General features: G+C 70.1%; 6 protein-coding genes across 8 annotated transcripts; 4 read left to right on the top strand and 2 right to left on the bottom strand.

The window, feature by feature from the left end:
* Nucleotides 1–296: 296 nt before the first annotated feature.
* On the bottom strand, nt 297–2,065 carry RPUSD3 (RNA pseudouridine synthase D3; the record flags this gene model as incomplete). 2 transcript variants are annotated; one of them, XM_084269749.1, is made up of 9 exons in its annotated part: nt 297–523; nt 610–749; nt 820–946; nt 1,027–1,111; nt 1,188–1,295; nt 1,398–1,494; nt 1,589–1,633; nt 1,718–1,779; nt 2,001–2,065. In XM_084269749.1, 9 exons carry the CDS (start codon nt 2,063–2,065, stop codon nt 344–346), a joined length of 909 nt encoding a protein of 302 aa, XP_084125875.1. In that variant the 3' UTR covers nt 297–343. The 2 variants fall into 2 exon arrangements, with proteins under 2 accessions (XP_084125875.1, XP_084125876.1); XM_084269750.1 differs by having other exon boundaries at nt 1,188–1,265.
* A 154-nt stretch (nt 2,066–2,219) lies between these two features.
* JAGN1 (jagunal homolog 1) lies at nt 2,220–3,424 on the top strand. 2 transcript variants are annotated; one of them, XM_084269596.1, is made up of 3 exons: nt 2,228–2,236; nt 2,467–2,559; nt 2,686–3,424. In XM_084269596.1, exons 2-3 carry the CDS (start codon nt 2,471–2,473, stop codon nt 3,146–3,148), a joined length of 552 nt encoding a protein of 183 aa, XP_084125722.1. In that variant the 5' UTR covers nt 2,228–2,236; nt 2,467–2,470; the 3' UTR covers nt 3,149–3,424. The 2 variants fall into 2 exon arrangements, with proteins under 2 accessions (XP_084125723.1, XP_084125722.1); XM_084269597.1 differs by lacking the exon at nt 2,467–2,559 and having other exon boundaries at nt 2,220–2,236.
* A 132-nt stretch (nt 3,425–3,556) lies between these two features.
* IL17RE (interleukin 17 receptor E) lies at nt 3,557–8,023 on the top strand (the record flags this gene model as incomplete). The annotated part of the gene is made up of 15 exons (XM_084269550.1): nt 3,557–3,667; nt 3,774–3,789; nt 4,212–4,567; nt 4,658–4,781; nt 4,868–5,007; nt 5,084–5,152; nt 5,275–5,341; nt 5,422–5,609; nt 5,784–5,831; nt 5,929–5,974; nt 6,091–6,239; nt 6,316–6,384; nt 6,468–6,519; nt 6,602–6,703; nt 6,913–8,023. The coding sequence occupies 15 exons, from the start codon at nt 3,557–3,559 to the stop codon at nt 7,515–7,517; spliced, it is 2,142 nt and encodes a 713-aa protein (XP_084125676.1). The 3' UTR covers nt 7,518–8,023.
* Nucleotides 8,024–8,419: 396 nt separating this feature from the next.
* Nucleotides 8,420–12,638, top strand: IL17RC (interleukin 17 receptor C). The gene is made up of 17 exons (XM_084269827.1): nt 8,420–8,604; nt 8,678–8,699; nt 8,801–9,147; nt 9,341–9,452; nt 9,525–9,569; nt 9,775–9,914; nt 10,121–10,180; nt 10,342–10,396; nt 10,511–10,695; nt 10,774–10,824; nt 10,908–10,953; nt 11,072–11,184; nt 11,261–11,329; nt 11,399–11,456; nt 11,605–11,700; nt 11,781–11,819; nt 12,008–12,638. The coding sequence occupies exons 1-17, from the start codon at nt 8,506–8,508 to the stop codon at nt 12,610–12,612; spliced, it is 2,142 nt and encodes a 713-aa protein (XP_084125953.1). The 5' UTR covers nt 8,420–8,505; the 3' UTR covers nt 12,613–12,638.
* Nucleotides 12,639–13,238: 600 nt separating this feature from the next.
* CRELD1 (cysteine rich with EGF like domains 1) lies at nt 13,239–16,527 on the top strand (the record flags this gene model as incomplete). The annotated part of the gene is made up of 10 exons (XM_084269525.1): nt 13,239–13,436; nt 13,908–13,990; nt 14,077–14,187; nt 14,267–14,358; nt 14,483–14,659; nt 14,782–14,877; nt 14,973–15,056; nt 15,188–15,283; nt 15,367–15,510; nt 15,622–16,527. The coding sequence occupies 10 exons, from the start codon at nt 13,239–13,241 to the stop codon at nt 15,840–15,842; spliced, it is 1,302 nt and encodes a 433-aa protein (XP_084125651.1). The 3' UTR covers nt 15,843–16,527.
* Nucleotides 16,528–16,822: 295 nt separating this feature from the next.
* Nucleotides 16,823–20,355, bottom strand: PRRT3 (proline rich transmembrane protein 3; the record flags this gene model as incomplete). Its single annotated transcript, XM_084269501.1, has 3 exons — nt 16,823–18,582; nt 19,015–19,155; nt 19,242–20,355. The coding sequence occupies 3 exons, from the start codon at nt 20,353–20,355 to the stop codon at nt 16,823–16,825; spliced, it is 3,015 nt and encodes a 1,004-aa protein (XP_084125627.1).
* Nucleotides 20,356–22,957: the final 2,602 nt, after the last annotated feature.

Below are 22,957 nucleotides of genomic sequence, written 5' to 3'. Positions count from 1 at the left end.
AACAGGCACAGCCAGAGACACGCAGGGGCTGCGCCAGGGCTCCAAGAATGGACGTCGCTGCAGCAGCTCCTTGGCTGGTGGCAAAGCAGACAGGAAAGACCCCTCTGCTCCTGTGATCACACCTGCCCAACAGAGCCGTGGCACTCTTGACATCGCTGTGCTCCAGCACCATGAACAAGGTCAGGCCACGGGGACAGGGGTGAGGTTGGGGGGTTGAAATGTGGGTGTGTGGGGGGGGGTGTGCAGCCTGCACATGCCTGGAAAAGAAACAGGCACTGAGCCGGTGTGATGGCAGATGGGAATTTAATGGGAGGGCAGAGGGAAGCAGGTTGGGGTGGGGGTGCTACGTCTCCTGGTCCTCAGGCAGCCCGAGGCAGCGCAGGGTGCGCAGGAAATGGGGAGGTGGGGGGGTACAGAGGGGGCCCTGGGGCAGCACCAGCTGCTGCAGGTGGAGGTGGAGCGGGAGGTGGCGGAGCTGCTGCGGGGACAGCCCCAGCCGGGCCACCAGCTCCTCATCCAGCACCTGCACGGGGAAAGGCAGAACTCAGCAGCATCCCTGGGGGCTGTGCTGAGCCTTCCCCCCTCAAGCACCCCACACTGGCCACGTACCTGTGTGCGGGTTGGGGCAGCCTCAGGGGGCAGGAGGAAAGGCACCCCCAGCACCTTCCCCACACGGGATGCGTGCGCGTGGTCGCCCAGGGCCGGGCACAGCAGCAGCGTCAAGTGCACCAGGAGCTGCTCCGGGAAGGCTGGGGAGGCATGGGGAGGGGTTAAGACATGTGGGGGGCACAGGGGTATGTTGGGGGAGGGTCTACTCACCTGTGCGGGGCTGGAGCTGGAGCAGGGCACAGCCTCCTGCCGCACCCAGCACCCGGTAGCGTGTCAGGGTGTTCTTCACCTCCTTCCGGGCCAGGCTGCGGCGCCCTGGGGCTGGCACGGGTACCACCTGTGGGAGCACAGCCCTCAGCATCCCCCAGGGGAGCCCTCACCGCCCTCAGCCCCCATCCCAGAGTCACCCCCGCTCACCAAGGCGGTGTCACCATGCTGCTGCCAGCGTAGTCCCGTGCGAATCTCACCCTCTGCCTCTGCTGGGACCCCCACAGTGACAGCGCTGAAGGGAGAGGAGAGGATGAGGAGGCAAGAGCGGCTCCCAGCCCTGCGCCAGGACAGCAGCGCTGGGGACTTACCGGTACGTCACCAGATACTGTCCACGCTGCCGAGCATCAGTGAAGAACTGCTGGAGCCGCTCAGAGCTGCGGTGGCAGCTGGACAGAAGGACAAGGCCAGAACACTCTCTGCAGCGTGCGGAAGCCGTAAGCCCCATGGGGAAGGTGAGGAGGGATTAGGGGCGTCAGACCATCCCCCAACCCCTCCTCCTTGGGAGCCCCCAGCTGTACCTGGCAGGACCCTTCACAACGTGGAGCTCAGAGGTGAAGCCCAGGCGCCGTCTCAGCGCTGGCAGCAGGGTCACCAGGCTCAGCTCCCCGGGTCGGCCTGCGGGCGGGGAATTGGGGAGGTGGATCAGTACCCCCTGGGACCCTTACCCCAAGCGCCACCCCACCCCATAGCACCCCAGTCCCACACTCACCCAGGACGGGCAGGCCGGGGGGCTTGTTCAGCGCCAGCAGGGCTCCTGCCGAGGGGATGCCTGGTCAGGATGGAGCCCCGTGCAGACCCCCCCCCCCCTATTCACCCCCTCCCGTACCCAACCCCGTACCTTCCCGGTGCACCACGGCGGCCTCCAGCAGCCCCAGCGTCTCCTCGGGGCCCAGCACCCGCCTGTGGGAGGTGGAGTGGGTGGGGGGGGCTACGAGTGGGACCCCCCAGTGATCATCCCCCCCTTTCCCCTCACACCGCCCTGTGCCCCCACTCCCCCGGTGTGCCCCAAACCTGAGCCCGCACCCCCGCCCTGACTCTCATGTGCCCCAAACCTGAGCCCGCACCCCCGCCCTGACCCCCATGTGCCCCCCCCCCCCCCCCCTTCCCCGGAGCCTCCTGACCTCGCAGCCCGCGCCCCGTTCCCCACGCGCGCCAGAGCGCGCGCGGCGGTACCCCCGCCCGCCATGGCGGCACTGCGCCTGCGCGGCGGAGGGACGGCCCCCCCCCTCCTTCCCCCCCCTCCGCGGCCATAGAGTTAGGCCTCCGGGCGCGTAGCGAGGCACCCCGCCCAGGTAGGCAGAGTCCCCGGCCGCGGCCATAGATAGGCGGAAGTGTGGGTAGAGCGTCCTGCTGGCAGGTGGGGTGCGGCGGGCAGGAGGGTGCCCCGGGGGTGTCACCCGTGGGGTTACCCGGGGGCTACGCCGGGTGGCCGGGCGGGGGCGGGGCCGCCTCAGGGAGGGGGTCCCGGGGCTGTAAGGGGACAGCCCGTCACCGGGGGAGAAGGGGGGCCGGGGGAGGGGGTCTGGATCTAGCGGCTGCGGGCGGCGTGGCCGTGCTCCCGCCTCAGGCCCTGCCTGCCCACGACAGCGTCATGGCCTCCCGCGGGGGTCCCCGCGCCGCCGGCACCGATGGCAGCGACTTCCAGCACCGGGAGCGTGTAGCCTCGCACTACCAGATGAGGTACGGGCCGTGCCATGCCGCTGCGGGGACACGGCGGCTCCCCCTTCCCCCCCAAAAAAAGCTCCGGGGCGGGGGGCATGTCCCCACAGCAGCGGGCCCTGATGTCCCTGTGCTCTGTCCCCTCAGTGTCGCTCTCAAGTCGGAAATCAAGAAGCTGATCTACACACATGTGGGCATCTGGCTGTTGCTGATGGCCCAGATGTGTGTGGGGCACCTCAAGTTGCTGCCCCACGACCAAGTTGCCATGCCCTACCAATGGGAATACCCCTACCTGCTCAGCATCCTGCCCTCGCTCCTGGGTCTCCTCTCCTTCCCGCGCAACAACATCAGCTACCTCGTGCTCTCCATGATCAGCACCGGGCTCTTCTCCGTGGCTCCCCTCATCTATGGAGCAATGGAAATGTTCCCCATGGCACAGCAGCTCTACCGTCACGGCAAGGCTTACCGCTTCATCTTCGGCTTCTCAGCAGTCTCCGTCATGTACCTGGTGGTGTTGGTGGCTGCCCAGGTGCATGGCTGGCAGCTCTACTACAGCAAGAAGCTGCTGGACTCCTGGTTCACCAGCACGCAGGAGAAGAAGAAGAAATGAGTTGGGGAGGGGTGTGCTCCGTGAGGGTTGGAGCTCTGCCGCCAGGCCCTCTGGGGCAGCACTGGTGCAGCTCCCGTGGGTGAGAGTCCCCAGGGACCAGGGTGCGTGTCTGAGCCATGCTGCAGCTCTGTACTCGCGTGGAGGGGGTGGGAGCTGGCTCCCGCCTCATGGAGGGTCCCGGCTGCTGCCCCCACCCCCTCCCCGCCCCAGAGTGCAGCTGCCCCCTTCTTTGCGTGTTGTTGTTGTATGGAAATAAAACCGGCCTTTGCGCTCCCACGCGTGTCTGCGCCGCAGGAAGCGCCGCCTGCCAGCGGGGCGGGGGGGCGGGGGGTGGGGGGGGGCCGCACGTGCCGGCGGAGGAATGCGGCGGGGCCGGCCCGGGGCGGGGCGGGGAGCGGCGGTTCGGCCATGGGGCGCCCGGTGCTGCTCGCCGCTGCCGCCGCGCTGCTGATGCAGCTGCTGCTGCCGCCCCCCGGGGCTGAGGCCGCCGTCACCCGCCTCCGGGTCTCCGCCAACTTCGTGAGCGTCCGGGGAAGCGGCGGGGGGGGGGGGGGGGGGGGGGGGGGGGAAGGGAGAGGAGATGGGGCGGGCGGCGCCGCGCTCACACGCGTCTCTTTGCTTGCAGGAGTGTCGCGCCACCGGTGAGTAGCAGCGGGGCGGAGCGGGGCTCCCCCTGCCCGGGGCTCCCGGGTGCGTGCGGTGGGATGACGGGGTCGTCCCCCCCGCCTACCCCACCCCGCGCCTGCCGGGTCCTGGAGTGTGGGGAGTTGGGGGGGGGGGGAGGTCCTTCTTCCCGGGACTCCCAGGGCGCGGGACTCCCTCTTCCGAGAACTCCCGGTGCACGGGGTTCCGGTGTGCAGAGCTCCTCCTGCCCGCGACTCCCGGGGCCCGAGTCTCACACCCGCCCCCCGCCCCCAACCTCGAGGCTCCGGCGTGCAGATCTCCCCCCGCCCGGGGCTCCCCTTTCCGAGGACTCCCGGTGCGGGGTGGGCTCCCAGTGCCGGCAGTAGGCGGGACCCCCGGCGCACGGCCGTCCCCCCCCCTCTCTGCTCTCCCCCTGCAGCCGACAGCACGCTGAGCCGCCCCCGCTGCCGCCGGCCGGCCCGGCCCGGGCTCCCGCTGAAGCCGCCCGCGCTGGAGCTGAGCACAGCCCGCCTGTGCCCGCCCTCGCAGCCCTGCCAGCCCTGCCTGCGGGTGCGCCTGGCCCTTCCCGCCGCAGGTACGGGGAGGGCCGGCGGGGATGCGCGCTCCCGGCTGGGGAAAGGCTCGTCCTCCCACCCGCGTCAGCATCCCCCGCGCTGGTTTCTCGCAGAGCTCGGTGGTATCCGTGGGCTGCAGCTCAACTTCCTGGAGCTGGGCTCCAACCGGCCCGGCTGGCTGCAGGTGTGGCGGCGGCACCGGGTACAGGGCAGCTCGCCGGTGAGTCCGGGGCGCACTGAGGAGCCGGGGCCGGATGCTGGATCTGGGGGTGTCCCGCTGACAACCTCCCCCCACCCCCGCTCCCCGCAGTGGCAGGTGCAGTTCGACTGCTTCCCGGCAGAGAGCGGGCGGCAGGTCCTCGTCTCCCTCCACACCATCCCTGACCGGGGCTTGGCCATCAGCCGCAGCCACTTGGTCGCCGCCGAGCAGCCCGGTGAGGCTGGGAGGGACCCCGGGAGGGGGATAGGGGGTGTCCCGGGTGGATGCCGGCCCCGGCTGACCCCCCCGCCTGCTCCGCAGGGCCCGTCTTCACCCACACCTGGGTGCCCGAGGCGCGGGCCGTGGAGGTGTGGGTGCCCGAGGGTCCTGCCCTGAAGGTGCGGCTGTGCCACCAGCTGGCCCTGGAGTGCGAGGAGCTACCGCGGCCCTTCCACCGGCAGGTAACGGCCCCGGTCCCCTCCTGGCAGCCCCCAGCGCAGGGGCCCTCGCCTGCTGATGCTGCCCCTGTGCCCACAGGTGTTGGTGTCGGGGGGTGACCATGTCTCGCTACCGTACGAGTTCCTGGTGCCCTGCCTGTGCATTGAGGTGCATTACCCTTCCCCGTGGCCGTGGGGCCCCTCTCTGTGCCTGTCTCTGCCCGCTCATGGAGGGTGGGCAGGAGGGGTGGGGGCATGTCCTGCCCTGACTGCCCCTCTCTGCCCCCCCAGGCCTCCTACCCCCACCACGACAGCCTGCGCAGCAAGCACTGCCCCTTCCACAACCAGCCAGCCGCCTGTGAGTGCCTGTGGGGGCAGGAGACGGGTCCCAGGGGTCCCCCCACTGTCCCCCCAGCCCATTGACGTGGTGTCCTGCAGATGGCCCCGAGCTCTGGTCCTCGGTGCGCTTCCATGACTACAGTGCCAGCAGCAAGGACCAGATGGCGATGGTGCTGAGCGCCAGCTGCCCCCTGCGCCTACGGGCCACCCTGTGCTGGAGGGAGGTTGCAGCTGAGTCTGCGCCCTGCCATGACATCCCCAACTCCACAGCCAGTGAGGAGGACCAGGTGAGGGGTCCTGTCTTTGAGGTGCCTGGTGCACCAGCCCAGAGGGGTGCAAAGCTGTACCTCTGTCTGGGGCACCTGCTGGATCCCAGGGTCCCCCAAGGGGGGTGGGCCAGTGCTGGGGTGACCACGGGCTCTGTAGATTGGGGACCATGACACGCTCTCTGCCCGTACCAGGCGTACACACTAGACAAGGTGGATGTGCACCCCCAGCTCTGCTTCCGGGTAAGGCCCTGAGGGTGGGTGGGCACCACCTGGGAGGGGGCTGGGGGCAGCAGTGGACAATGGCACCTCACCCTTCTGCTGACCCCCACTCCCCCAGTTCTCCTACAGGAACAGCAGCCATGTGGAGTGTCCCCACCGGACAGGTGAGCCCCACGAGTCAGGACACCCCAGGACTGAGCACAGCCCTGCCTCGGGGTGCCTTGCACCTCTCATTACTTCGGGCATCCCATGAACTGCCCCCCCTCTCTGACAACTGCAGAGACTGCCTGGAACGTCTCAGTGAGTGCTCGGGGGATGCAGCTGCGCCTGCACCTCACCTCCAGCATCCCTGCAGCCTTCAGCGCAGCCCTCTGCCAGCGCCGGGGTGGGCAATGTGAGCCCGAGGCCCCCCTCTACACCGTCACTCAGGTGAGCAGCACGGGGCTGGGGGGCACATGGGGTGGGTGGCACTGACGCGAGCTGAGCCTGCCCTTGTGCTTTGCAGACCGAGGGCTCTGTTCCAGGGGACCTGGCAATGCTGCTGCCAGTGCAGGTCCTGGGCAGCTGTGTGCTGGTAAGGTGACCCCCTTCTTGGCACCCATACCACAGTGGGGGACACACCCAACCTGGACCCCCCTCAACCAGCCCCTTCCCCAGGTCTGGCGTTCGGATGTGCGCTTCGCCCGGAAGCAGCTGCTCTGCCCTGACGGTGAGCTGAGGTGCTGGGGGGCCGTGGGGGGCTGTGAGGGCAGGTGGACACCCCTCACTCACCTTCACTGCCCCTCTTCCAGTCTCCCGCAGGCACTTTGGGCTGCTGGGCCTGGCGCTGGCACTGGGGCTAGTGGTGACTGTGCTGCTCCTCAACTGCCGTGGAACCTGGAGGCCAGCCACTGGTGAGGGACACCGTGGGGGGCTGTGGGATGGGGGTGCACAGGGGCCATGGGGCTGGGGTGCTGGGGGGTGGCAGCTCCCCGAGCTGCAGAGAGTCACAGGGTTGCGGGCAGTGGTGCACAATGGTGGGTGCTTGGAGGTTGGGGTATCCCCAGGGGATGCCTGGGGGGCTCAGGACTGGACTGTCACTGCTGTCCCCTCCATCCCGCAGGTGCTCCGGGTGGGCGCCCTGTTCTGCTGCTGTACTCGCCAGACTCAGAGGAGCACCTGGGGCTGGTGTGCGCCCTGGCTGAGCGTCTGCGTGCGGGGCTGGGCTGCGACGTGCGCCTGGACCTGTGGGAAGCAGGCAGTGTGGGGCAGGCAGGCACACTGCCCTGGCTCTACGCGCAGCGGGGCTGCGTGGGCCGCCAGCGTGGCACCGTCCTCCTCCTCTGGAGCCGGGGCAGCGCCCGGCTCTTCCGTCGGTGGCGGGTTGGGGCAGCTGATGGTGTCCCTGGGGATGCCCACGACATCTTTGGGGCGGCCATGACCTGCCTACACGGGGAGCTGGGAGCTGCGGGCCGTGGTGGCGGGTGGGTGCTGGCCTACTTCAGCCGGCTCTGTAGCCCCCGCGACGTCCCCCGGCCCCTCCGGCCCCTGCCCACCTACCGCCTGCCCCGGCAGCTGCCCAGGCTGCTGGGTGCCCTGCGGGGCAGCCCTCCGCCACCCCGCCGCTGCCGGGGCAGGGTGCGGGGGCTCCTGCACCGGCTGCTGGAAGTGGGAGCCGGGGAGGGCAGCCCCCCGCCCCGGCCCCCTGGAGCAGCCGCTGGCACCTGAGTGCCCAGTGCTGGGGCTGAGCTGGGCGTTGCTGCAGGGCCAGCGGGCCCGGGCTGCAAGCGGCCTCCCTGCCATCCCCCCCTCTCCGTGAGGGCAGGGGTCCTGCCACGGCGGTGCGGGGCTCGGCTGAGCCTGCCTGCTGCGGCGGTAGGAGGGGTGCCCGTGGGTGCTGCGGAGCCCTGCGCAAGGCTGGCCCCGGGCATGGGAGCTGGGGCTCCCTTGGGGCCGGAAGGAGGGGTGCTGTCCCGGGCAAGGGCAGCTTTATTTCCACACAGGAACCTACTCCGGAGGAGACCCGGCGCTCCGGGGACGCCCCTCTGGAAGCCGGGGTGGCGCTGAAGGAAGCCGGGCGCCCCGGGCGGGCGCGGCGGGGGTCCCGTCCCTGCCCTGCCCGGGGCGCGGGGATCCGGCGGGGCTGGGGGCGCAGCCCGGCCCTGCTCCTCGCTCCCGCGCTGTCAGCGGGATCTCGTCCAGGCTGGAAGCAATAAAGGCGCCGTTTCACCCTGCCCTGCCGTCCGTCTGGTGCGCTGGGGGCTCGGCCGGTGTCCCGCGGGGGGGAGGCGGGGGCCGCCCCGCCGCCGCTCCCCGCCCAGCACGGCGGGGGCAAGCGGGCAGGGCGCAGCCCGTCCGGGCACGGCCGCCGGACCGCGTCCCGCAGCCGCTGCCGGCTCCCTCGGGCCAGCCTGGGCACCGTGCCTACGCGTGTGGGGCAGGTCCCGTGCCCGAGCCGTGGGGCCGTCCCGGTCTCCGTGGGGCCCCGCGCCCTTCCCCGCGGTGCCGGGACGCGGAACCCGTCGTCGGGTCGGTTGCGGGAGCGGGAAGGCCCCACCCCGGGGCGGTCACCAGCGCCGCGCTAGGACCCGGGTGTCCGGGATCGGATCAGGAAGCGGGAGCCGGCGGCGGCGGGGCCCGTGGAACCGGGATCGGGGCCGTAGGGAGTGAACCGCGTGGGGCCGGGGCTCCCACCGGCCCCGGCCCCGGCCCCGCCATGCCTGCGCGGGGGCTGCTGCTGCTGCTGCTCCTGCTGCTGGCCACGGGGGCTGCGGGCGGGCGCGGGGTCCCGGGCGACACCCTGGCCTGCTCCCAGGTGGGTCGGAGTCGCCAATACGCGGGTCTCCGGGCACCCTGGCACCGGCTTCACCCCTGCCCCTTTCCCCCAGGGCCTCGCCTGCCGCCTCCTGGGTAAGTGCCACCACCATTGCCAGCGCCCCTCGACCCACCCGGGGCGTGGGACCCCGCACGCACGGTCGCCCTCTATCTCCTCTCCTCCCCCCCCCCTCCAGACACCGACGTGCTGTGCGGGATGGAGCTGCTGGGGTCTGGCTGCGGGCTGGCCCTGGCTCGTCTGCGGCTGGATCCGGCACTGCGCTGCACCGGGACTGCGGCCTGCTCGCCCTGCCTGCAGGCACGCCTGCGCCTGGCCCTGCCGTCTGGCACCGGCTGCCCGGCACCGTCGGGCATCTCTGGGGCGGAAGATGGTGATGAGGGGTCACTGGTGGGTGAAGCTTCCTCATCGCAGCCCAATATCACGGCGCTGCTGCTGCTCTCCGGGCACGCCTACGCCTCTTCCCGCTGCGTGGCTGTGGAGGTCCGGGCACCCCTGGCCTCTGCGCTGCCCGGCCGACCCCTGGTACGTAGCTGTGGGGTGCCAGGGATGAGCGTCCCCGCTGCTGGCAGTCCCCAGGCACCGTGGTGCTTGGTGATGTGGATGCTGGTACCGGCGTCTGTCTGGGGCACAGTGGTCGTGTTCCCTGTGCCCCGGGGAGGTGGGTGCCGGGGGTGCTGTTGCCTCACCACAGCGTGGTGATGGTTTTCCTGCCCAGGGCTGGGTGACCTTCCGGTGCTTTGAGGCGCCGCTGGGATCCGAGCTCCACGTCACGGCGTACACGGATTTACACGGTCGCCGGAAGCTGAGCCGGCGTCAGAGGGTGCCAGGTGAGCCCCCCACAGCATGCCCTGCTGCCACAGACCCTGGTCCCCCTGGTCACTGACTCCCTGTCCCCACAGACTGCTCATGGCCCATGGCACAGACTGCTGTCCCCCAATGCCAAGGTAGGTGCTGACATCCCATAGTTGTGCCAGTGCTGGGACACTCCCTCCCCACCTTGGCACACGTTCCCTGGGGAGCTCTGGGTGGTGGGTGACCACCTCTCCTGGGGGAGAAGGTGACCCCCAGGGTGCCATGTCCCATGCTGCGGTGCCGGGCGTGCGGTGCCGGGTGGGCAGTGCCAGCTGCCCTGAGCCACCTCTGGCACAGTGCCCAGGCTGCAGGTCTCCCCGGGGCCGAAGGAGGTGGTCGTGGAGGTGCAAGGGGCTGCGGCGGGGCACAGCTACACCCTCCGGCTCTACCACAACCAGAGCCACGGCAGCAGTGGGTCGGGGCACGCGTTGACCGCGGTGAGTACAAACCCTTTCCCTGACCCCCTGTCTTGGCCAGGCTCTGGCTGCTGCTGCCCCCCTTTCGCCCCTCCGGGAAGCTGTATCTGTGTTACAGGCAGGGTGCTGGGAGCGGGTCCCCCGGGAGTGGGTCCCCCTTGGTGGGGTGACCCTGCTGGGGAGTAAAATTTGCCACGAGGTGACCCACGTCTGCTTCCCGGCAACAGAGCGGCCCCATGAACTACAGCTTGCCAGCCGATGAGGTCCTGCCCTGCCTCTGCCTGCAGGTGGGTGCCTGACAGGCACCGGGGTGGCAGGGTTACTGCCAAAACAGAGGGGCTCCAGGCACCTTGTAACCCCCTCTGGCATCCCAAGGGGTTCAGACAAGTCACGCTCACAGCCTGGGAACCCCAAATATTTTATTTCTTCTTTTCCATCCTCACTCCAGGTCTGGCCAGAGACCCAGGACCCACCGCGGGCCACCCTGTGCCCCTTCTCCCACGGTACCTGTGCCACGGGGCTGGGATGGGCTGGGGCAGGCAGGGGCTGGGACACAGAGGGACCCAAGGAGGTGTCATCCCACACAGGGTGACACCCCTCTCCTGATGCCCCTGCAGACACCGAGGCCTGGGAGCGGCTGTGGGCGCGCAGCCGGCTGGTCCTGCATGCCACAGAGAGGGCGCTGAGCTGGTCCTTGTCAACCCCCTGCGATGTCCTGGCCGAGCTGGTGCCCTGCTGGCAGTCGGCACCCACCGGGCCCTGCCAAGCCCTGCCCGGCCTGCAGCAGCCCGCTGTGGGGCAGGTGAGTGGGGCTCTGCGAGGTGCCAGGGGCACGGTGGGGATGTGGGAGGCACTGATGGAGCATCCCTTCTGCCCACAGGGACCCCAGGAGTTTGGGGGGCTGCAGCCACACCCCAACCTCTGTGTGCAGGTAGGTCACTCTTCTGCCCCACAGCTGCCCCATGGCTGCCCCACGGGCAACCCCAGGCCTTGCTAACCTTCTCTCTGGGGCAGGTGTGGAGTGGTGGGCAGGTCCGGCTGACCCAGTGCCTACAGGGCCGTGAGTACTGTCAGGGTGGGAGGGTAGGGGCAATGTGGGGGGGTCAGGCTGGGGAGTGACACCCCCCCACCCCGACCTCCCCTTGCTGCCCCCCCTTCAGCCTCTGGCACATCCCTAGGAGTGCTGCCGGGCCGCACCAGTGACCTGCTGCTGCTGGAGCACTGGGGGAACGCCTCACTGTGTGCCCTGGAGCGGGGAGCCTGCACCCCCCTCGCCAGCTTCACCAGCACAGTAAGGGCAGGGACCCCCATGTCCCGCAGCCGCGGTACTGGCGGTGCAGCCCACTCACCCCTTGGTGCCGTTGCAGGGAGCCGGGCAGCCCGGGCTGCTGGAGCAGGAGCTGCGGCAGGATGTGGTGTCGGGGCAGTGCAGGCAGGTCAGTGTGGGCAGGCGGCAGGCGGTGGGCACGGATCCGGCAGCGTGTGACGTGTCCCCATCCCTGCAGGTCTGGCACTCTGAGAACGGCACCGGGGTCACGCTCTGGGCCTGTCCCCTGCACAAATGTGAGTGTCCCTGGCTGCACCACGGCAGAGGGTGGGGTCTGGTGTGAGGCTGAGGGTGGGCTCCCATCCTGTGGGGGCACCAGGTGGGTGCCAGGGGCTCTCAGTGGGTGCTGGGGGCCCTTGGCTGGCACTGATCTCCTGCCTGCAGACCTGCGTGCCCGCTGGGCGCTGGCATGGATGGGGGTGCTGCTGGGGGCCGCCTGCCTCCTGCTCCTGCTCCTGCTGAAGAAGGAGGATGTGAAAGGTGAGCAACCCCCCTGAGTCCTGCACCCAGCTCGGGGACACCCCCCCAGGGCCCTGCCTCACCCCCTCTCCTCTCCACAGGCTGGCTGAAGTCTCTGAGGGCTGACTGTGGCTCCAAGGGTGAGTGTGGGGTGAGCCTGGGGTTTGGGGAGGGTGGTGTGGAGAGGGATGCCCATCCCCTTCCCACATGGGTCCCACCCCATCAGTGGTAGTCCCCACCTGCTTCCCACCGTGCCTTTCCCACAGGGTGGTTATGGGGTGCATGGGGTGGGGGTGTGCAGGCACTGATTGTGTGTGTCCCCACCCAGGCCCGCTGCGAGGTCGTCGGGCACTGCTGGTGCACGCGTCGGAGCCGGCAGCAGAACGGGTAGCGTGCGCCTTGATGGCAGCCCTGCGCTCACTGGGGCTGGTGGTGACGGCAGCGCCGGGAGGCGGCAGCGGGGTAGCGGCGTGGGGGCCACTGCCCTGGCTGCACGCCCAGCACCGGCGGGCACTCTGTGACGGTGACACCGTCATCTTCCTCCTCTCCCCGGCGGCTGTGGCTGCCGCACGTCAATGGGACGCCGGGGCCATGCCAGGCACTGGGGCTCCCAAAAGCAGTCCTGGCGCCCAGCACAGCCCCTGCCCCAATGACGTCCCCGCTGTACCCCCCTGCGAGGTGTTCGCAGCAGCTCTGTCCTGTGCCGTGCCGGCGCTGGCAGCAGGCAACGGGCGCTACGTGGTGGCCCGGCTTGAGGCCTTGGTGCCGGCGGTGCCACCAGCCCTGCGGGCAGCCCCGGCCTTCGCGCTGCCCAGCGAGATGGGGGGTTTCCTACGGGCACTGGCGGGGCCGGGTGGGCGGCAGCACTGCCAGCGGCTGGAGCCGTATGCAACTGCGGTGGCTGAGGGGCTGCGGCGGGCAGTGGGGGAATAAAGCAGCGATGGCGGCGTTGCCACCCACGTGTCCTGTGTCTGGCTGCTGTGGTGTGCGGGGGGGAGGTTGGATTCGGGGGGAGGTTGGGTCAGGGGGGAGTAGGGACTGAGATGGATGGGTGAGGGGTGATGGGGGTGGTGGGGCAGGAGGGGGGATCTGGGCTGGTTGGGGGAGCGAACGGGCACTGTGCTGGTTTGGTTGGAGGGAGGATGAGGAACGAGGAACAGGACCAGTTCGAGGGGATGAGGCGGGACAGGACCAATGCAGGAGGGGTAAGGAGAACTGGACCAGTTCAGGGATGCTGAGGGGGAGGCTGGGCCAGTTTGGGGTACGAGGGGGAACCGGATCGGTTTGGGTGATGGGGCGTGAAGGGCTCGGCCAGGCCGGACGGGTTGCCGCTCGGGGTCAGCGGCCCTGCACTGCCCGGCCCAGCCGGGCCCGGCCGTGCTCCCCCGGGGCGGCTGTTTTTGGGCGCGGCCCCTTTAAGGCGCGGGGAGGCGGTGCCCGGCGGGCGGCGCGGGTTGGCTGCGAGCGGGGGTCCGGCGGCAGCGGCCGCGCAGCCATTGGCGGGGGTGGCGGGCGCTGAGTCAGCGGGTGCGGCCCACGCGGGGCGGGCGGGGCGGAGGATGGGGCCGCGGCGGCGCCGGGCGGACTCGCTGCCGGCCCGGGGAGGGGGCGCAGGGCTGGGGGGGGCCCTGCTGGGGGCCGCCCTCCTCGGGGGGGTCCTGCTGGGGGCCGCCCGCGCCCACCCGGACCGGGACGGGGACGGGACCGGGGCCGAGCCCTGCCGAGCGTGCCGCGGCCTCGCCGACAGCTTCAGCAGGGTGCGGGGCCGAGCGGGAGGGGGCACGCGGCACGGGGGTGATGGGGCGGGGGGGATGGGGAGGGGGTGACACGGCCCATGCTGCGGGGGGAGCGGTGGGGAGGAGGGCAGTGACGTGGGGGGCCCGCGGGTGACAGACGTGGGGACACGGCTTGCGGGGCCGGGGAGGGGGTGATGCGGGAGAGAAGGGACAAGGCAGGGTGTGGATTGGGGGGGACATGGACCGGGTCCCAGGGGGAACGTGGGCTGGGCAGGGGTGGGATGAGGAGGTGACAGGGTCCCAGGGAGGGGGGGACACATTGGTGAGGTGGGGGGCATCCCTAAGGAGTGTAGAGGGTCTGAGGGCGGGGTAAGGCATCTGAGGTCAAGGGAGGGCGGAGGGTGGTGCATCCCTGGGCTGACTCGTCCCTGGGGGAAGGAAGGGGGTTCTTGGGGCCCCCACACCTGCACTGTCCCCCTGTCATGCACCCAGGGCCTGGAGCGAACAGAGCACGAGGGGTTCGGTGGGGGCAACACGGCATGGGAGGAAGAGAAGCTGGCTAAGTACCGGCACAGGTGGGTGCCCCTCAGCAGGGGGTGTCTGGGGGGGCCCAGCTTCCATGGGGGGATGCACCCCCACACTGACACCCCTGTCCCTGCAGTGAGACCCGTCTGCTGGAGGTGCTGGAGGGCGTCTGCGCCCCCTCGGACTTTGCCTGCCACCAGCTGCTGGAGCAGAGTGAGGAGCACGTGGAGCAGTGGTGGTTCCACGAGTGAGTCTGGGGATGGGGACACGGGGGACAGGGGAATCCCTGCAAGGGGCTGAGCACCACGTGTCCCCACTTCCCTCAGGCAGCAGCAGCACCCTGACTTCTTCCGATGGCTGTGCGTGGACCGGCTGGCGCTCTGCTGCCTGCCTGGCACCTATGGCCCTGATTGCCGGCGTGAGTAGCTGTGCCATGAACGGGGTGCCAGTGGGTTGCTGGCCATGCCACCCAGGCTGGAGGGGCCCCCCCAGCATACCACCCCCTACCCTGGCTGCCAGCAGTCTGGTCTCTCTCCTTGCAGCCTGTGCTGGAGGGCCCCAGCAGCCCTGCAGTGGCAACGGGCGATGTGATGGTGACGGCACCCGCCGTGGCACTGGCCTGTGTGTCTGCAGCCCGGGCTATGGTGGCCCCTTCTGCGCTGAGTGTGGTGACGGCTACTACGAGGCCTCGCGGAACAAGAGCCACCTGGTATGTGCCGGTAGGTAGGGGTCTGGCCTGGTGGGGAGAGGGGCCGTGTGCCTGGGGGGGCTGCTGCCCTGGCCACTGGGAGTGGGCAGCTCTCCCCTCCCCACACCCATACCCCCTCCTCCATGCCCACAGAGTGCTACCGGGCGTGCGGGCGCTGCACGGGGCCGGAGGACTCCAGCTGCCTTCGCTGCAAGAGGGGCTGGGTGCTGCACGAGCACCGCTGCATCGGTGAGGGTCTCAGTGGGGGGAGTGGGCACCCTGGGGCCGTGTCCAGGGAGCCAGGGCTCAGCGAGGTCATGTGCCCCCCCCCTGCTTTCCCATAGATATTGATGAGTGCGGCACGGAGATGGCGCACTGCCGAGCCAACCAGTTCTGTGTCAACACGGAGGGCTCCTACGAGTGCCGAGGTCAGGCGCAGGGAGTTTCCCTGTGGGTGGCCCCCGTGGCCTGCTCAGAGCCACTCTCCCTGGCCCTGGCTGCTGCTGGCTGGGCTGGGAGAGGGCTCTGGTGGAGACCCTGGCTCTTCTCCCTGCGGCAGACTGCTCCACGGCGTGCATCGGCTGCATGGGCGCCGGGCCAGCTCGCTGCAAGAAATGCAACAAGGGCTACTGGCGGGATGGAGCCAAGTGCCTGGGTGAGTGCCTGCTGCGCGCTGGGGGCACCTCTGCCCCCTCCATGCCGCCTGAGCCCTGCCCAAGCTCTCCTTCTGCCCCCCAGACGTAGATGAGTGTGCCAACACCGAGGAGCCAGTGTGCACGGGGGTGCAGGAGGTCTGTGAGAACACAGAGGGCAGCTACCGCTGCGTGTGCGCCCGTGGCTACGTCCGCCGGGACGGGCACTGTGTGGAGGACAAGCCCCCTGGTACAGCCTGATGCGGTGACGGGGATGTGGGCCGTCTGTGAAGGGGTGGGGGGGGCCAGTGGCGGGGCTCTGCCTGCTCATCAGGGCCCCCCACAAGCCCTGTCCTTGCAGACGCTCCAGAGAAGGGCTTCTTTGACGACGTGACGGACGATGAGGTGGTGGTGCTGCAGCAGATGTTCTTCGGCGTGATGATCTGTGCCCTCGCCACGCTGGCTGCCAAAGGCGACATGGTCTTCACCGCCATCTTCATCGGTGCTGTGGCTGCCATGGCCGGCTACTGGCTCTCTGATCGCAGCGACCGCGTCCTTGATGGCTTCATGAAGGGCAGATAGCTCGGGGGCTGCCGGGTGCAGGCCAGGGGGGCAGGCTTAGCCTGGGGTGCGGGGTACCCCCTCCCTGCAGGAGCTGGCCTCTGAGGCTGGGTCCTGTGCACGGTGCTGTGCCCTGCATGTGTTCCTCAGCCCCCGTTAGTGTAGGGTCTCACCCCTTCCCCGCAAAATGAGATGGGGGTACCTGATCTCCAGGGGCTCCCAAAGAGTTGCCTCCGGCTGCAGTGGTGATGCCAGGCAGTGCAGCACTGAGACGGGGGGGGGCACAGCATGCTGCCCCCAGCCCCTCATGCTCTGGAGGAGAGGCCTGGCACCGTGGCAGGCTGTGGGGGCAGGTTGGTGGGTGCTCTGGCACTGGCGATGCGGTCAGGGTCGGCCCCACTGCCTTCCCAGTGAGTGTTCCTCGGCCTGTGGGCTGCCAGCCCCACGGGACCTTGTGTTGTGTGTGTGTCCCCCATAAGACCATTCCCCATGGGGCAGCGGGGGCCCCCCAACCCCTCCCCACATCCCTGGGCAGAGCCCATCTCTTCCCCTCCCAGGCTGGGGGGCTCCAAGGGGGTGCTGTGCCAGTGGGGGGGCCCTGCCAGATGCATGAGCGTGGCCATTGCATTTGTCCGTGGTTTGTCCTTCCAGGTGTGCCCATCTGTCCGTGTGTCCATATCTCAGGAAATAAAGCTCTGCACACCCAGCTCGGCTGCTTTGGGGAGGGGGTGGGTACCAGGGGTACTGGGGGTGCTGCTGCCCACCATCGCCTCCGTACGCCAACAGGGCCACCTCCTCCCAACAGAAACCTTTTATTTTTCTGGTTTGGCACAAAGGGAGCTGGCCCAGCCCAGCCCAACCCCCCACCCTCCCCTTTCCCCCCCCAATCTGGCCCTGCAGGGGTGCAGGATCAAACCCCCAGACCCCCACGCTGGGTTCACCCCCCTGCACCCTTTCCCCCCACCCCAGTCTCTGCTCATCCGTGTGTCAGTCTCCCCAGCTCAGAGCTCGATGGTGTCGCTGGAGAGGCTACGGGCATCCACCGCTTTGAGGGCTGGGAAGCTGCGGGGGCTCTCGTGCTCCCACGGCGGGGGCGCGGCGGGCACCAGGAGGGGGGCCCGGCTGGGCGCCTCATCCAGAGGCAGGCTGTCAGGTGAGGACAGCCCGTGACGCCAGGGATTCCAGCTGATCTTCAGCGAGCTGCTCTCCAGGGAACTGGCCGAGGCGGTGACGGTGACCGTGACGGTACCGGGGGGCTGGCGGGGTCCCGGCAGCTCTGTCAGCGAGCTGCACCGCACCATGCGCCCCAAGGCGGGGGTCTCGGCGGGTGCCAGGGAACCATGCAGCGAGGCGCCGGAGCCGCGCCGGGGCCAACCGAAGAGGCCGTCGCGCAGGAGGTGCCGGCGGCAGAGCGCCTGGTCGATGCTGCGGCGCAGGTCGATGGGGGACGGCGGGCGGAAAGCCAGCTCCCCCAGTGAGGACGACGAGCCCTGCTCGAAGGCGGCGCAGGAGCGGGCGGCCACAATGTTGGGGCACTTGGGGCTGAGCCCTGGCATCGCAGCGGTGCCAGCAGCGGCTGCCCAGGCCTCGTTGCTGTCCTTGAGCGCCCGCAGGGGCAGCTGCTCGGCCGGGTTGCGAATGAGGCTCTTGGAGATGTCGCTGGCAGGTGCCCGCTCCAGGCCGGTGCCGCCGGTGCTGCCAGTGCTGCCGCTGGCCCAGTCGTAGCAGTTGTTGGGGTACTCGGGTGCCTCAGCTTTGTGGCCGGCACAGAAGTAGCGCAGGGCCTTGGCCCAGCAGGAGTGGCCGTTGGGGCTCCGGCGGTGGCACTGGCGGCACAGTGGCTCGGTGGCAGCCACCAGCAGTGCCAGCACCATGCCCAGCTCGCTGACCCGCAGCCAGAGCTGTGCCACCCAGCCAGGCCTGGAGAAGCGCCCAGGGGGACCCAGGACCCCCCGCAGCCACAGGGCACTGTAGAGCTGCAGCCCGCAGACCGGCAGCCCCACTGTTGCTGCCGCCAGCAACGCCCAGGCACCCCGCCGTGGTCCCAGCCCCTCCTGGGGCACCCGCAGCACCCGCCAGCACCCCCAGAGCCCCCCCAGCAGCAGCAGAGCCCCAGCCCCGCAGCCGACCGCCTGCAGCCCCAGCCCGGCAGTGGGGCCCAGCCGGGGTGGGAGCAGGTCGGCAGCTCCCAGCACCACGCTCTGCAAGATGGCAGCAACCCCGAGTGCTGGCAGCCCCCGCAGCTGGGCTGGCAGTAGCCGGAGCTGGGCCAGGCGCTGGAGCCGCTGGAGCAGCAGGGCAAAGGTGCAGAGCAGCAGAGGGAAGGGGGCTGTGCTAAGCAGCAGCAGCGCCCGGGGGGGCAGGCGGCCCCGTGCCCCATAAGGATCCAGCAGCAGGAAGGTGGCCCGCAGCAGGCAGGCAGCCAGCAGAATCCCATGGGCCCCCAAAACATGGGGCAGGTGGGTAGGACGCAGAGTGGCCGCCCCCAGCAGCCCGGCAAGGCAGCCCAGTGCCAGCAGCAGGAAGATGGCAGCCACTCCGTAGACGTGGGCCTCCCAGGCGAAGCCCAGTCGGCGCCGCAGCTCAGCCCAGCGCAGCCCCGTCCCATTGGGTCCCGGTGCCAGGGGTGGTTGGCTGGGCTGTGGCTGAGGCTGCAGTGTGGATGGATGCCGGGGTGCTGGATGTGGCGTCACCCCTGCCCGCCGCCACGTGGCTGAGGGGGTTGTGGTGCCGTGGGTGGGGGGCTGCGTCCCTGGGGTGTCTGTGGGGTGGAAAGAGACAGATGGTCAGTAGGGAGCAGGGGGCCCAGCAGCACCTGCCCCCCGACCCCGCACCCTCCACTGGGACACATCACCTGTGGCAGGGAAGTACCTCCTGTACTGGCCGGGGCTGCACCCACTGGCACATGCTGGGGGCTCTCCAGGGGTCTCCAGCATGACCCGCAATGTGTGTGTGGGGAGACACAGCCCTGGTCACATCCCCGACCCCCTGGGGAAGCCCCCGCCCCGCCGGGCACTTAGCGCTAATCCCTGTGGGCAGCAGTAGATTAGGGCCGTCGCCAGGCGCAATCCTGATTGAAGGTGTCACTGTGCCCCAGCTGGATGGCCCAAGATAGCTGCCAGCCCAGACACCCTGTGGATGGGCTCCCACAGCATCTGCAGAACAGACAGGCTTGGCTGCAGCCCCGTATCACCTGAGCGCCTGGTCTCGGGTGTCCCTGCGGTGGGATGTGCTGTTGGCTGTGGGGTGGCCTCGGTGGCATTCGGGGTGCTTGCAGGGCCCACAGCGCCGCGGACCCGCTGCGGGGAGCCGACATCCTCCTCAGGCAGCAACCCTGTGAGAAAGGGCAGAGCCAGGTGCTGGCACCAGCAGGTGCTCAGTTATCGCCGAGGGGGTCATCCACACTGTGCCAGCTCCTACCTGTGCTGGGGGTCCCGGGGGGAGCCGTGCTGGAGGCAGGTGGCAGTGCTGGGCCAGTGCTGAGGGCAACCTCTGTGGCAGGCTGGGGTCCCCGCTGCCCCGTCGGCCTGTGGTCTGTGCGAGGGGCTGCGTCCCCGAGGCTGGTGGTGGTGTGGCTGAGCGGGGCCCTCCGGGTGCTGCGCTGGTGGGCTGGGAGCACTTGGGTCCAGGGCTCAGCCAGCCCCCAGGAAGGGGCTGCAGGGGGCAGCCGTGGGGCAGTACTGGACCCAGATGGGGAGGGGCTGTGGGGCCCCCCCAGATCCCCCTGTCTGCCAACTTGCTGTGTGGACCCAGGGCTGGCGTGGGGACCCTTGGCTGGTGCCGTACCCATGGGATGGGGAACAGGGACAGTGTCTAGCAGGACCGGCTGTTTGCTGGTGATCTGTGCACCCCGAGGGAGATCCGGGGCCACCGTGGGTTCCCCTGCCACTGGATGTTCCTCTGCGTGGGCATCTGTTGTCCCCATCCCAGTTCCAGCTGCTGGCGTGGGTGTCAGGGCGATGGTGGACACAGTCGGCTGTGGGGCAGGGGTGCTGGCTGGCCTGGCAGCACTCTGCCCTACCCAGGGCAGCCCTGGGGAGCCCGGCCTTGTGTCCGTGGGCACCCTGGGGCCTGGCGTCCCCAGAGCAGAGCCATGGGGCAGCCAGGTCCCTCCCCAGGGGCTGTTCTGGTCTTCAGCCTTATGTCCTTGCCAGGTGATGATTGGCTCCTTCACCACTGCCAGGGCTGCGCCGTTGTCCCGCCAGGCCCCAGTGCCAGTGCCCGCCATGGTGGTTTCTGTCTTCAGGGCTGCCCCAGTGGCATCTCCTGCCTGCAGCGGTGGGGACCAGAGCACGGGGCTGCTGTCCTCCCAGGACTCACTCCCAGGGGGCCCAGCACCACTTGGCTCCCCCGACGCTTCCCAGGTGGGGGACAGGTCCAGCCACTGCTGTCCCCAGGCAGGTCTGTGCAAGGGGTCCCGGCCCTGCTGCAGAGTCCCACCTGGGGACAGCCTGACCGGCAGCGTCCCCTGGGCCCCGGTGGGGACCCCGGTAGCCAGGAGCAGCCCCCAGGTGACGAGCCGTGCCACAGCCATGGTGAGCACCTTGCCGGCCCTGCGGGAACAGGGATCTCCGTGAACCAGGACCCGTGGTGGCCTCCCGGGGAGGAGGGTGTCTCAAACCACCGGCCATGGGGCTGCTGTGCCCAGGGCAACCAGAGACCCATGGCCGGGCTGTTCCTATCCCTGGAGTCCCCGCTGCCAGTGGCCCCGCTCTCCGTCTTCCCCTTCCTGCTGTGCCCAGTGCTGTCAGTCCCCATCCCAGTGCCCCCGGTGCTGGCGGTCCCTATCCCCAGCTTCCCCAGTGTCCCCTCCCCGGTGCTCCATCCCCGGTGTCCCCTCCCCGGTGTCCCCGCTGCCGCCGGTCCTGCTCTGGCGCGCTCTGTTCACCTTGGCGCGTCCCCGGCTGCATCCCGGCGGGGATGCCCGGCCCGCTGCGCCCCGCCGCCGCCACACGCGCGGCTCCCGCCGGGGCCGGGAACGGGAACGGGGCCGGGACCGCCCGACTGCGGCGGCGGCCCTGCGCTGCTGCGTGTGCGGGACCCGGCGGGGCGGCACTGCGGGGCCGAGCCGCGGCCGATGCGGGACCAGAGCGGAGCTCGATGCGGCCGCCGCATCCCGCCGACCCCGCCTGGAGTGCGCCGGGCCGGCCCCGCCGCTCGGGGCTCGGCGCTCGGCGCCCGGTGCCCGGGCCGCGGTGCAGCCACAGCCCCCTCCCGCCGCCCGCCGCAGCCCGGGAGGCCCCGGTGCCGGAGCCGGCCGCAGCCCCCCCGCTGACCTGCCGGTGGCGGTGCCGGTGCCGGTGCGGGCGCGCCGGGCTCTGCGCCGGAGCGGGCGGCGGCGGCGGCGGCGGCAGCCGGTCACGCGCCGCCCCGAGCCGCGGGCACCCGCGCGGGAACCCGCCCGGCACCGGGAGGGGGGAGCGGGGCGCCCGGGCACGGCTGGGGCCGCCGTGCGGGGACCGGGACCCGCGGGGCCGGGCAGAGGGGCGGAGCGGATCCCGGGGGAGCTCAGCTGGGGTGGGCTCCGTGGGGCAGGTCCCCCGTGGGGCGAGTCCCAAGGGCAGGGGGCGGCAGCGCAGCAGCGGGGACGCTGCCCGTGGGGCCGGCGGGATGGGCTGTGGACACCCCCAGGCAGGGCTCCCCGTGGAGGTCCGTGGGTGGCCCTGGCACCCGCCTGCTCCACGCCTGCCCCACGCCTCCTGCCCACCCTGCACGGGCACACAGCACCCTGGCAGCCCCTGGGCTGTGGGGCCCTGCCAAAGCACAGGTAATTAGCTAATCAGCTAATTGTCCTGCTGGGGAACTGCCAGCCCTGCCAGGGCTTGGGCTGGCTTTGGCACGGCCATAGCACCACAAAGTCACCCAGGCTCAGGGCTCTGCCCCAAGATGGTGACGCACCCGGCTCCCTGCCTGCACCCCGGCTCCCTGCTTGCACCCCAGCTTTCTGCCTGCACCCTGCCTCCCTCGGGCAGTACCTGAGCCGCCACAGTCCTGGCAAACCCCCGTCACCATCATCACTCTCCTCTTCCCCAGGCCAACGGAGGCCTGTGGCACCTCAAGTCCACTGGCAGCAGCAGCAGCAGCAGTGTCCCCCTCGTGCTCCCTGCCATCTCTCTGTCCCCGGGCATCATGCCTGCCTTGGGCGCATCGTGGGCACATGGCACGTTTCAGGGCCCTGTCCCACTCCTCCATGCTGCCGGGCTGGGTGCAGGCAGCAGGGCTGAGGCGGGGGCGGGGGGGGGGGGCTGAAACAGCCATCTGAGAGCAGGGGTTGGGGAATTTGGGCAATGCAGACGCGCTGGCTGGCCCCCACAAAGAAGTCGGGGCAGGCAGCTAATCTGGGGATTAGCACCGGGGAGGACGCACAGCGGCGTGAGCTGGGCAGGGGCAGAGCCCCGGGGGGGTGGGTGCGCAGCCGACAAACCTGCACCGTGCCAGGCACCGTGCCGAGCACGCCAAGCACCGGGCACCACCTCTGACAGCCCTCCCTGGGGAGGGAGCTGGCTGTGCCTCACACACCGCAGTTGTCAAGGCGCCTTGAGCACGAGGCATGGGGTGCAGCAAACACCTCCACACCCCCGATGCTGTCAGCGGCTTCCTCCACTGCCAAATGACTCACCGGCAGATGAAAAGATGAGCGTCCCGCTCCCTGCCACCGCAGCGGCTGCCGCCCTGCGCAGCCGGAGATGCAGGGCAGAGGATGCAACCTGTGCTCTCACACCCTTGTGCCCGCAGCCACTCGGGTTGCACCGGCTTTTGCCCACTGTCCTCTCCCTTCTCCCAGGCTTTGCCCCAAGGAAGCAGGACAAAATCCGAGTTTAGGAGGAAATCGCCCTGACTAAGTGCCCGCAAACAGCCTGGTGTCTGCGTTTGCATTTTCGTGACCACTCTGCATGTTTCATGGTGCTGTCTCCTGCCCCCCACAGTGCCCCTTGGCTGTGCTGCTGGGGGACCCGCACCTGACATATTGCCCAGGGACCTTTGCTGAAGGGTGGGACAAGACCACAGAAACACAGGTGCCGGCATAGTGGGAAAGGCCGGGAGAAACCCCAGGAGCAGAGACCCTCGGGAGGGAGACAGAAGCAGTGAGCTGACGGCCGTGTGCGCTGGCAGCACGGGCTGGGACGCAGGACCCG

This window comes from Gallinula chloropus, assembly GCF_964237585.1.
Source record: "Gallinula chloropus genome assembly, chromosome: 12".
Classification (NCBI taxonomy): domain Eukaryota; kingdom Metazoa; phylum Chordata; class Aves; order Gruiformes; family Rallidae; genus Gallinula; species Gallinula chloropus.
Note: the sequence above shows the minus strand (reverse complement) of the source record. Positions and strands in the feature narration are given on the sequence as shown.

Excerpts from the sequence above, each read along its gene's own strand:
- JAGN1 (XM_084269596.1), top strand. The coding sequence starts at position 2,471 with ATGGCCTCCCGCGGGGGTCCCCGCGCCGCCGGCACCGATGGCAGCGAC. Across the intron at positions 2,560-2,685 it reads GCCTCGCACTACCAGATGAG|TGTCGCTCTCAAGTCGGAAA; the intron begins GTACGGGCCGTG and ends CTGTCCCCTCAG.
- IL17RC (XM_084269827.1), top strand. The coding sequence starts at position 8,506 with ATGCCTGCGCGGGGGCTGCTGCTGCTGCTGCTCCTGCTGCTGGCCACG. Across the intron at positions 9,453-9,524 it reads CCGGCGTCAGAGGGTGCCAG|ACTGCTCATGGCCCATGGCA; the intron begins GTGAGCCCCCCA and ends CTGTCCCCACAG. Across the intron at positions 11,457-11,604 it reads GGCCTGTCCCCTGCACAAAT|ACCTGCGTGCCCGCTGGGCG; the intron begins GTGAGTGTCCCT and ends TCCTGCCTGCAG.